Genomic DNA, 12,252 nt, shown 5'->3' with positions numbered 1-12,252 from the left:
TTGGTGTAGCCTCTTTGGAGAACAGTGTGGAGATTCCTCAAGAAATTAAAAATAGAGCTTCCCTATGACCCTGCAATTGCACTACTGGGTATTTACCCCAAAGATACAGATGTAGTGAAAAGAAGGGTCATCTGTACCCCAATATTTATAGCAGCAATGGCCACGGTCGCCAAACTGTGGAAAGAACCAAGATGCCTTTCAACGGACGAATGGATAAGGAAGATGTGGTCCATATACACTATGGAGTATTATGCCTCCATCAGAAAGGATGAATACCCAACTTTTGTAGCAACATGGACGGGACTGGAAGAGATTATGCTGAGTGAAATAAGTCAAGCAGAGAGAGTCAGTTATCATATGGTTTCACTTATTTGTGGAGCATAACAAATAGCATGGAGGACATGGGGAGTTAGGAGAAGGCAGCTGGGGGAAATTGGAAGGGGAGGTGAACAATGAGAGACTATGGACTCTGAAATCTGAAGGGTTTGAAGAGAGGGGGGGGGGTGGGAGGTTGGGGGAACCAGGTGGTGAGTATTAGAGAGGGCACAGACTGCATGGAGCACTGGGTGTGGTACAAAAAACAATGAATACTGTTATGCTGAAAATAAATTTTAAAAAATGATTAAAAAAAAAAAAAAATAAGTTGCTATGCCCCAGGTTAAAATCGGTTTCTGCCTGTGCTCTCCTGTAGGATTTTGAAGGTTTCCTGTCTCACACTGTGGTCTTTCATCCATTTTGAATTTATTTTTCTGTATGGTGAAAGTGGTCCTGTTTCATTCTTCTGCATGTGGCTGGCTGTCCAATTTTCCTGGCACCATTTATTGAAGAGACTATCTTTTTTCCTTTGGATATGTTCTTGCCTTGTTGAAGATTAGTTGGCCATACAGTTGTGGGTCCAATTTGGGATTCTCTATTCTGTTCCACTCATCTAAGTGTCTATTTTTGTGCCAGTACCATACTGTCTTGATGATTACAGCTTTGTAATATAGCTTGACAACCGGAATTGTGATGGCTGCAGCTTTTGTTTTCTTTTTCAGGATGACTTTTGGCTATTCAATGTCTTTTGTAGTTCCACATGAATCTTAGGATTGTTTGTTCTAGCTTTGTGAAAATGCTGGTGGTAATTTGGTAGGGATTGCATTATATGTGTAGATTGCTTTGGGCAGAATAGACATTTTCACAACATTTATTCTTCCTATCCATGGGCATGGAATGATTTTCCATTTTGTTATGTTCTCTTCAATTTCTCTATCATAAGTGTTCTACAGTTTTCAGAGTACAGATCTTTTCCCTTTTGGTTAGATTTCTTCCTAGGTGTCTTATGGGTTTTAGTACAACTGTAAATGGGATCAATTCCTTGATTTTCTGCTGCTTCATTATTGGTGTATAGAAGTGCAACAGATTTCTGTACCTTGACTTTATATCCTGCAACTTTGCTGAACTCACATCTTTGGTGGAATCTTTGGGTTTTCTACATAGTGTAATATGTCAGCTGCAAATAGTGAAAGTTTGACTTCTTACTTGCTGATTTGGATGCCTTTTCTTTTTCTTGTCTGATCGCTGAGGTTAAGACTTCCAGTACCATGCTAAATAGTAATGGTTAGGGCAGTCATCCATGTTGTGTTCCTTACCACAGAAGAAAAGCTCTGAGTTTTTCCCCACTGAGGATGATAATAGCAGTGGGTCTTTCATATATGGCCTTTACAACACTGACATATGTTCCATCTATACATACTTTTTTGAGGGTTTTTATCAAGAATGGATGCTCCATTTTGCAAATACTTTTTCTGCATCTATTGAGGGGATCATATGGTTCTTATCCTTTCTTTTATTAACATGGTAGATTATGTTGATTGATTTGCAAATACTGAACCAATCCTGAAGCCCATGAATGTCACTTCATCATTGTGAAGAATTATTTTATAATGTCTGTTGGATTTGATGTGTTGTCTTGTTGAGAATTTTTGCATCCATGTTCATCCACGATATTGGCCTGTAATTCCTCTTTTTAGTGGGGTCTTTGGTTTTGGAATCAAGGTAATGCTGGCCTTGCAGAATGAGTTTAGAAGCTTTCCTTCCATTTGGTACATTTTGGAACAATTTGAGAAGAAAAGGTATTAACTCTTCCTTAAATGTCTGGTAGAATTCCCCTGGAAAGCCATCTGGCCCTGGAATTTTGTTCATTGGAACATTTTTAATTACTGATTCAATTTCTTTGCTGGTTATTGGGTCTGTTCTAATTTTCTACTTCTTCCTGTTTCAGTTTTGGAATTTTTTATTTTTCTAGGAATGTTTCTAGGAATTTCAGATTGCCCAGATTGTTGGCATGTAATTTTTTACAATATTCTCTTATAATTGTATTTCTGTAGTGTTGGCTGTGATTGCTCCTCTCTCACCTGCGATTTTATTTGGGTCCTTTCTCTTTTCCTTGTGGTAAGTCTGACTAGGGGTTTATCAATTTTATTAATTCTTTCAAAGAACCAGCTCTTAGCTCCTCTGATCTGTTCTACTGGTTTTTTTTTTTTGTTGTTGTTGTTTGTTTGTTTATTTCTATAGCATTTATTTCTACTTTTATCTTTATTATTTCCTTTCTTCTGCTGGCTTTAGGCTTTATTTGCTGGGTTTTTTTTTTTGTTGTTGTTGTTTTGTTTTGTTTTGTTTTTTTTTCCTAGCTCCTTTAGATGTAAAGTTAGTTTGTGTATTTGAGCCTTTCCTTGTTTCTCGAGGTAGGCCTGTACTGCAATATACTTCCCTCTTAGGACTGCCTCTGCTGCATTCTAAAGGTTTTGGACTGGAGTATTTTCACTTGTATTTGCATCCATGTATTTTTTTAAACTCTTCTTTAACTTCCTGGTTAACCCATTCATCATTCTTAAAAATGCTCTTTAACCTCCATGTATTTGGCCTTTCCAAAATGTTTCTTGTGGTTGAATTCAAATTTCATAATGTTGTGATCTGAAAACATTCATGGTATGATTTCAATCTTTTTGTACTTGTTAAGGGCTGATTTGTGACTCAGTAGATTATCTATTCTGGAGAATGTCCCATGTGCACTCAAAAAGAATGTGTATTCTGGACACCTGGGTGGCTCAGTCTATTAAGCATCTGCCTTCAGCTCAGGTCATGATCCCAGGGTTCTGGGATCAAGTCCTGAGTTGGGCTCCCAGCTCAATAAGGAGTCTGCTTCTCCCCCTGCTTGTGTGCGTGCACTCTCTCAAAAAATAAATAAAATCTTTTTAAAAAAATGTGTATCCTGCTGCTTTAGGATGAAATGTTCTGAATATATCTGTTGAGTCCATCTGGTCCAGTGTGTCATTCAAAGCCATTGTTTCCTTGTTGATTTTCTGCTTAAAAGATCTGTCCACTGCTATAAATGGGGTATTAAAGTCCCCTACTACTACTACTGCATTATTATCAATGAGTTTCTTCATGTTCATTATTAACTGATTTATATATTTGGGTGTTCCCAAGTTGGGGGCACTGTTAGCTCTTCTTGGTGGGCAGACCCCTAAATTATGATATAGTGCCCTTCTTCATTGCTTGTTACTGTCTTTGGTTTCAAATCTAGTTTGATGTAAGTATAGTTACTCCAATTTTCTTTTGACATCCATTAGCATGACAGATAGTTCTCCATCCTCTCACTTTCAATCTGGAGATGATTTTAGGTCTAAAATGAGTCTCTTGTAGGTAGCATATAGATGTGTCTTGCAGCATATAAATATGTCTTTTTTTTTTTTTTTTAATCCATTCTGATCCCCCATGTCTTTTGATTGGAGCATTTAGTCTGTTAACACCCAGAGTGACTACTGATATGAATTTAATGCCACTGCATTACCTCTAAAGTGGGAGTTTCTGGGCCTTTCTAGTGCTTTTGCTTTTGGTCTTTTCTGTTCGCCCCACTCAAAGTCCTCTTTAATATTTCTCACAGTGCTTGTTTAGTGGTCACAAACGCATTTAGTTTTTGTTTGTCAGGAAATTCTTTATTGCTCCTTCCATTCTGAATCACACCTTGCTGGATAAAGTAGTCTTGGCTGCATATTCTTCCCATTCGGCATGTTGAACATATCATGCCACTCTCTTCCGGCCTGTCAACTTTCTGTGGACAGATCTGTTGTGAATCTGATCTGTCGTCCCTTGTAGGTTAAGGACTTTTTTCCCTTGCTGCTTTCAGGATTCTTTCCTTGTCTGTGTATTTTGTGAATTTGACTATAATATGCCTTGGCGACAGTCAGCTTTTGTTGGATTTAATGGGAGTTCTCTATGTTTCTTGGATTTTGATGTATGTTTCCTTCCTCAGATTCGAGAAGTTTTCAGCTATAATTTGTTCAGATAAGCCTTCTGCCCCCTTTTCTCTTTTCTTCTGGGACGCCTATGATACAAATACTACTATGCTTTAAGGAGCTGATGAGTTTGCTAAGTCTACATTTGTGATTCAGTATCCTTCTTTCCTTCTTCTTTTCATGTCACTGTATTGTGTGTGTGTGTGTGTGTGTGTGTGTGTGTGTGTGTGTGAGATTGTTGGGAAAGCCTTTTATAGTCCTGATCCTGAGAGGAATGGCTTTATTAAGAGAAGGTTTAAAAAAGAAAAAAAAAGGCAGCTAGATCTTATTTTCCCTAGAGCTGAGGCTTCAAAGCACTCTATGATCAGCAGACTTGGTGCTGTGCGGGGTTTGTGCTGGTATTCTGGGGGAGGGGCCTGCTGCACTGATTCTTTAGGTGAACTTGTCCTAGTAAAGATGCACCTCCAGGGTGCATGGGAGCTGGGTTTGGTGTAAGCAGGCCTCCACTGGGTGGTGTTTTGCTCATTTTAGTATGTCAGTGCTGAAGTGGGGTAGGAATGCCATCAGCCCTCTCTCTTATACCTGGAACCAGGGCAGGGGAGTGAGTTCACCCCTGCCAATCTTCAGGAAGCCCCCACAGAAGAGCAAACAGTCACCCTTCTTGTGTCCCCAGTTTCCATCAGATTTTTGCCTTCACTCTATCTGTGTCCAAGCTGTCTGCCTGCCAGGGAGCACAGGACACTTGTGTTTTATCTCAGGAATGTGGCTGGGTTTCAAAAGTCCAAGTTTTAGGGACCCACACTGATCCTCTGGGGAAGGGTCTCGCCATTCTTTTTGCTGTTTGTTGTTTTGTCCCACAAAAGCAGTCGCAGGAACAGGCAGCAGTTCAGAGTTTATGGCAAAGTGCAACAAAAAGCCAGCACCAGGGTTTATGGCCCTCAGCCAGTGTCTTTATTCCTATGCTAGGAAACAAGGCAGAAACACTGGCACCACCAGTGCTTTTGTCCCCGGACAGGTGGTGTTCCCATTCCCAAATGTACTCCAACAGGGGGAAGTGTTTTTCCCTGTGTGACCCAGAGGATCCTCAGACCACGCTGCCCACTCCCAGGTCTCTGTTCTCCTTCCCCACAGGAGCACGACTAAGTCTACCATGCATGAATGTGGCAATAGCAAGGCCTTCTAGAACTTCATTCAGACTTTGTGATCCACTGCTTATAATAACTTGCAATAGTCAGTTCCTCTCCTTTTCCCAGTCAGTAGTTTTGCGGAAATTCTTCTAGTGTAATCCCCTGTACACTGCTTCTCTCTCTCTCCCCGTCTGTCTCTCCTCTCTTCTCTCTCCATAATCAGGGCTTCCTCTCCTCCTGCAATTCTTTTCTCTCCCAAATCAACTCTCTGCAGCTTCTAAGTAACACAATGCAGCTGCTTCTCTAACCTAGTTGTGCAGCTTGTTCTCTTGGTCCTCAAACTGGTTTCTTGGGTGTTTAAATTAATGATTTGAGGGGCGCCTGGGTGGTTCAGTGGGTTAAAGCCTCTGCCTTCGGCTCGGGTCATGGTCCCGGGGTCCTAGGATCGAGCCCTGCATCAGGCTCCCTGCTCAGCGGGGAGCCTGCTTCCCCCTCTCTCTCTGCCTGGCTCTCTGCCTACTTGTGATCTCTGTCTGTCAAATAAATAAATAAAATCTTTAAAAAAATAAATTTTAAAAATTAATTAATTAATTAATGATTTGATATTTACTTAGCTTGATACTACAAATGTACTTGAAAGATGAGGCAAGCTTCGGGTCCCCCAATCCTCCAGGATCTTAACTCCTCCACATGAATGAATGATTAACTATAATTTAAGCCCTATACCTCCTTGCAGCCTCTAGGAGAATTTTTACTTTACTATAAACAGAAAATACTGACTTACTCTATGAGGACACATGAACTATATAATAAAATATAATAAACTACATGCATTCTAGTTAGATAGCCTATGTTCTCATTAAATCAACAATACCTACATAACTATATGACTTAAAATGTTTTAACTATACAACTAATTGATTTATCATATTACAAATGTATTAAAGGTTGGGTTCAACCTTCATATTCAGCCAAAATGTGCCATATGGCTTCAGCTTAGGTTTTGGGAAGCCTAAACAGCTAAATGGTTATTACAACATCATTTATGGCACCTCTAAAATGATGCATGATTAAAGAATACATCATTTCAGATCTCATTCTGATTAACACAACAAAAAATAAACAAAAAAGCTTATCATTCATATTTATGGTTAATATCCAATCGTTTACTTTCAAACATAAGTAAGCACTCTAAATAGAACTTGAAATGACGATCTCCTTAATTTATACAATAAAATACATAAAAATGTGTTAAATAAATACATGTTAAAATATAAAAGTTTAAATATAAGTGTATGTTATTGCAAAAGTAGAATTATGTACAGATTAAAAATGGTTGTGAAAACTATTAGTTTTACATACAAGAACAAGAACAGTCAAGTAATTAAATAAATACAAAACAGACTAACACTATGCCTAATAGAGTGCATTACCTAGCTAATTTTGGGAAAAAAATATACCCTCTGTGTCAAAAATGGCCATAAAATTTTAAGAAAACAGAATAATTAAATTAGAACTCTGATACCTGTAGAAGTGTTTAGGGTATGAGCATTCAAAAACCTAAGCAAAATCTTTTAAGTTATTTATTTCTTTTCAAGCCATGGCTTATCAGGAAAAGTTCTTTGTTGAAGAATGTATCTTGTGACCATGAATTAAAAATAGTGTCAACTTAGGCTCAATACTTCATAAAAAGGAAAAACTCCAAAATCAGAAAAAACAATGTCTATGAGAAATCACCTTCTACCTGATATATTAAAATATACTAAGGATAAGAAATAAATTAGAGAAAAATGAAGCAACCCCCCCCCCACCGAAATCTTGCTCATTCACTAAAAAGCAAGCATCTTCCAGTGCTGTAAACATGAATAACAGAGTCTAAGAGTAATGTGGTAGCAGACAGGGCTAACAAATATTGTTACTGTACTATGAGAGCATTTACATTTTAAATACTATTAGCAATAATTGTACTGATTAAAATTTCAGATTTCCTCCTGTATCCAAGATGTAAATTTGTATGAAGTTGATATTTAAGCTCCTGTCCAATATAATTTTGATCATCTACTCATTTACTCTCGACAACCTTATAAAATACTACAATCACTATTTCACATGAGAAAATACACTCAGAGGGCAAGTACTAATGGCTACATGACAAATTAAAAAAAAAAAAAAGGCCTTATATCTTACTTATGAAATTTTGCACTTTAGAATGTTTTATATTTCATGGTTACTTATTATATCAATAAGAGACATCAGCAGCAATTTCACTATTACACATGATACTTACCCATTTTTGCCTATTTTTACAATAGTGGGAATAAATGTGAAGCCAGAAATGAAATGAAGAATAAGAAAGTTTAAGAACGCATACAAAAGGTATGCTTCTTAAGAACAAGGAAGACATAGAATTTTACAGATTTCAAATACAGGTACAATCAATTTCTCCTTTTTGCAATATTGGAAAGCATACAGACATATACAAAGATAATCATATGTCATGGGGAAATACATAAGAAAGAAAACAAGAAGTCAACATTTATAGTAAATTAGAGAGGGAAGAACCTATTTTTAAACTGTTCCAATTTGAAAAATGTGAGTGATGAATGCACAAAGAACTCTAACAAATGGTAGGGAAGATATGTGGTTTGTCATTTCCTCTTATAAGCATATATTATGTGGAATGATATACTTTAAAATAAATGTGATCTACTTCTGCCAAATGTATTATATAAGTAATTCAAAATGCTTGCCCCAAAGCCTCAATGAAAAATTTCACCCAGATTAGGAAAAATTACTAAAAGCTAAATTAAAAATCTAACTCTTCATTCAAAATAAATTCCCTCTCAAATACCATCTTAACAACATTATTTCTTAGGTTACTAAAAACTTACTAAAAATAACATCTAGGATATTCTCTCTACCTTCGTCTTCAAATAAAGACAGCCACTTCCACAAACATACACAAATGTTCGATTATCTAAACAGGCCATTAACATGCCTACTTTTCTATTTTTAAGCCTACACGGTCACTTACCAATTCTTGGGGTAGTAGTGCTCTGTTCTGCAGGCGATGAAGTACTAAAAGCAGAGATTGGAATTTTCATCTGTATAGGACCTCGGTTATTTGATGGACTATAGAGTCCTGATGGACCTACTGTAGGTAAGGAAGTCCTTGTGGCCTGTACAATAGAGTGTGCTGTTGGAACAGCCTGTACAGCAAGTGTTGTTCCTAATGGTGCAGCACTGGCAGGAGAGTTCCTTTGAATACTAGGACTGGCCACAGAAGGAACATTGTTTGGTTTAGTGGGGTTTGGCAAGGCTGGCAAGGATACTGGATTTTTGGTAAGACCACTCACTGTAGGTGGGCTTTGTACAGAAATGAACTCAACGTTGCCAGATGGTTGGTTGGTCACTAAAGTCCCTGGATGGCTCTGCAGGAGTTGAGGCTGGGAGGACACCGCAACAGGTACATGCAAAATCACTGGCAAAGGTTGTAAAGAGATTGTAGGTTGGGGATTTCCACTAGGCACCTGAGTAGTAGCAACTACTGTAGCAGTGTTGGGTGCAGGAAGAACTGACGTTGCTGTCAGAGAACCAGAGGTCACTGGAGTCTGCAATTTAGGTTGACTACTGACAACTGTTGGAGGAGTGACAAGACTGGTTGAAGATACTATAAAAAGAAAAAACATGTCTCAGTTTAAATGGCTGTTTTCATTTATCAGCTAGCATAATACAACACATTAAAATTTAATGAATTACAGTATAATTCTCTTATAAAAATATAATAAAGTTTTTTATAATAAATTTTCTTTCAGATTTAAGTTTTGTAAATTCTTAGAATTAAATTTATAGAAGCATTTTTGCATCTGTATTTGGCACACAGCTTATGATTAATATGGAAGACTGGTTAGTTATCAAGACAGTATCTGAAAATTATTATTATCACCTCAGAGTAACTGGAAAAATGACTGAAAAACAGTAAAATTTGGTAAAGTGGTACAGATATTTTTGTACATTTCTGTACTATATTTTACATTAAAAATATAAATGCCTTAGGACATTGACAAGATATAAACTCAGACAATCTAGTAAAAGTCATCACTATTAATGAATAAAATAAGCTTGGTCATGGTATTTTATCACCTGGACCATGTGTGAAACCTCTATCTGTGGATCAAGTTTTACGGAATTGCCTGGCAAGAGCTAATATGGGGAGGCTGTCTCTACTGACACTCTAGTGACATTTTATGATTTGGGAAATAAGAGTAAAGATGGGAGATGAATTAAGAAATAAGGGAACTGATACCAAAGACCAGAAAAAAATAAAAATGCTGGTCACTGGAATCTTAAATAATTTTGGTTTAACTATTTGTTTGTTCTCATTTGAATGGGTTTCAAACTGATGGACCAAGTGTCTTTCACACTGTCTGTAGTCTTTCCAAACTCAAAGGCACACTAGAGCAGCAATCTTAATCTTCACTGTTATCCAAGGGAACACCTCGGATTATGGAGACCCTCTCAGGGCGCTGGCAATGTCAAAACTTTTTATAACAATAATAAGATTTCACCATGTAAGTATTTGCACTAACACAGCAAAAGCAATGGTGAGTAAAACTTGATGCCTCAGTACAAAACTCAAGGTAGTGAGTGGTACCAAATGATCACTGCGTTCCTTACCACCACACAGTGATTTTTTTTACAGTAAAAAACAAAGTGAGCTTCACTGAAGAATGGCTATAATTCAGTAGTAAAAAGTATTAATTTTATTGAATCTCAACCCTTAAATACAGGTCTTCTGAATATTCTGTGTGAAGAAATAGAAAGTACGCAGTAAGCATTACCACCGCTTGCCAAAGCAGCATGGGTGGCTCAGGGATAAGTGCTTGTACTATTACTGTTAAAGAGTTACAAAGCTGAGCTAAAAGTCTTTTACATGGAAGACCATTTTTACTTGAAAGACGATTTACAGATATACTGTGATTATTCACATATGAGTATCAGACTAATCTTTTCTTAAAAATAAACCATGGCAGTCAGTTCAAAGAAAATAACTGCAATGGTACAATTTGAGCTTATTGGCAATGATACAATTTGAGTTTGAAAACAAAAATTAGAACTTTGGAAAAACTTGTACTGCCACTGAGAATATGACAACTTCCCAAATCTTCAAAGATTCTTCTGATAAAACTCGACTATGAAATAAATGTGATTTTTAAAAAGTTTATTAATAAAATGTGTCAATAATGGAAGTCTTACATAACTCAGTGAATATTTTCCAAATGATTAATGAATGATAGCATCAGAAGATCCATCCAAGTATAGACAGACAAATGGATTTTTTTTTTTAAAAGAATGCGGGGCAGACAGAGAAGGAAGAGAGATTCCCAAGCAGACTCCACACTGGGCATGGAGCCCAACCAAAACCAAGAGTCAGACACTTAACCGACCACACTACCCAGGTGCCCCCAGACTTTCTGTCAAAAGTCAGAAAAGTTTATTGGTATGGTTTCACATTCCACTTTTCAACTAACCTTTAATAAACTACTGCCTGACTACGCCAAAGAAGAATATCCAAAAATCTAAAAGGGCTAGTCCTTTTCCAACTATATATTTGTATGAGGCTGAATCTTCTTCACATATTTCAATCAAAACATCAAACTGCAACAGACTTAATGCAAAGATAGATATAAGAATCTTCAACTGCCTTCAACTGTCTTAATGTTTTAGGTTTAAAAGAGATTTGTAAACTTGTAAACTATAACTCTTCTGTTTTAAGCTTGAAAAAGGTGTTTTTCATTAAAACATGTTATTTGTGTTACAGGATATAGGTTTGTTATGATTTTTTTTTTAAATTTTATGTATTTATTTGACAGAAAGAGAGATCACAAGTAGGCAGAGAGGCAGGCAGAGAGAGAGGGAGAAGCAGGCTCCCTGCTGAACAGATCCCAGGACCCTGAGATCATAACCTGAGCCGAAGGCAGAGGCTTATTTAACCCACTGAGCCACTCAGGAGCCCCGGTTTGTTATGATTTTTAAATAAACATTTAAAATTTTATGTTTTAATTTTCACTACAGTAAATATCAATTAGTATAAGCCACAAAAATGAAAGCTCTTTGGGATTATTTATATTATTATTATAAGATTATACAGGGATATGGAAACCAGAAAATTTAAGAACCACTACAGACTTGAATTTCTATATTTGCATGCATATCTGTAATCCTAATTTTTAAATAAAATTTTGTACTTATTGAATTTTAGATAAATACCTCATTTATCTTATAACTTATTTATCTTAGATCATTTTAATTTCAAAAATTTGTAATAAAAGAGAACCAAAACCTTCAGTTCCTAAGAAAATGTTATTTTGGTATTAAAAAATATTACCTGTATTCACAGGGGTTGGAAAGGTTGGTGGTGCACTCTCACTTACATTCCTTTTGGACTCCAGCATCTGTCTCACTGTGCCTGCATTTCTACAAAATATATATATATATATATATACAAATAGTCAGTCAAAATGCCATTCAGGAGGACATCATTTTATGAATAGAGAAAGCAATGGCCGATAGGGGAAAGCATGGCAAGACCTGGGTATTGTAGCACTCAAGTGCAAATGAATGCATAGGTAAAGATGGCACATAGACTTCAGCATGCTGGGGTCTATGGAATTAAGGAAGAGTCTTTCTCTTATATTCTAATGTCCTCAACACTTTAACAAAAAGCCAAACGTACATCCTAGTATCTATAGACATTAATTTTTATCACCCTTGATCAAAATATTTCTCAATTACTTTGCAAGAATACTATTTAGCACAAGTGGTTAAAGAAATCTTCAAATAAC

At 36.7% G+C, this 12,252-nt stretch overlaps 1 protein-coding gene across 3 annotated transcripts in view; it reads right to left on the bottom strand.

The window, feature by feature from the left end:
• Positions 1–12,252, bottom strand: part of ATF7IP (activating transcription factor 7 interacting protein) — a 121,782-nt gene that overhangs the window by 19,189 nt on the left and 90,341 nt on the right. For all 3 annotated transcript variants that reach the window (XM_032855046.1, XM_032855045.1, XM_032855047.1), the window contains 2 exons: positions 11,796–11,884; positions 8,442–9,077 (listed from right to left, as the gene is read on the bottom strand). In XM_032855046.1, coding sequence (XP_032710937.1) covers positions 8,442–9,077; positions 11,796–11,884 — 725 coding nt within the window. The remainder of the gene's footprint in view (positions 1–8,441; positions 9,078–11,795; positions 11,885–12,252) is intronic.

Source organism: Lontra canadensis, unplaced genomic scaffold, assembly GCF_010015895.1.
Source record: "Lontra canadensis isolate GAN:19392208 unplaced genomic scaffold, GSC_riverotter_1.0 scaffold9, whole genome shotgun sequence".
Classification (NCBI taxonomy): domain Eukaryota; kingdom Metazoa; phylum Chordata; class Mammalia; order Carnivora; family Mustelidae; genus Lontra; species Lontra canadensis.
This window is presented reverse-complemented; position numbering and strand designations above follow the sequence as displayed.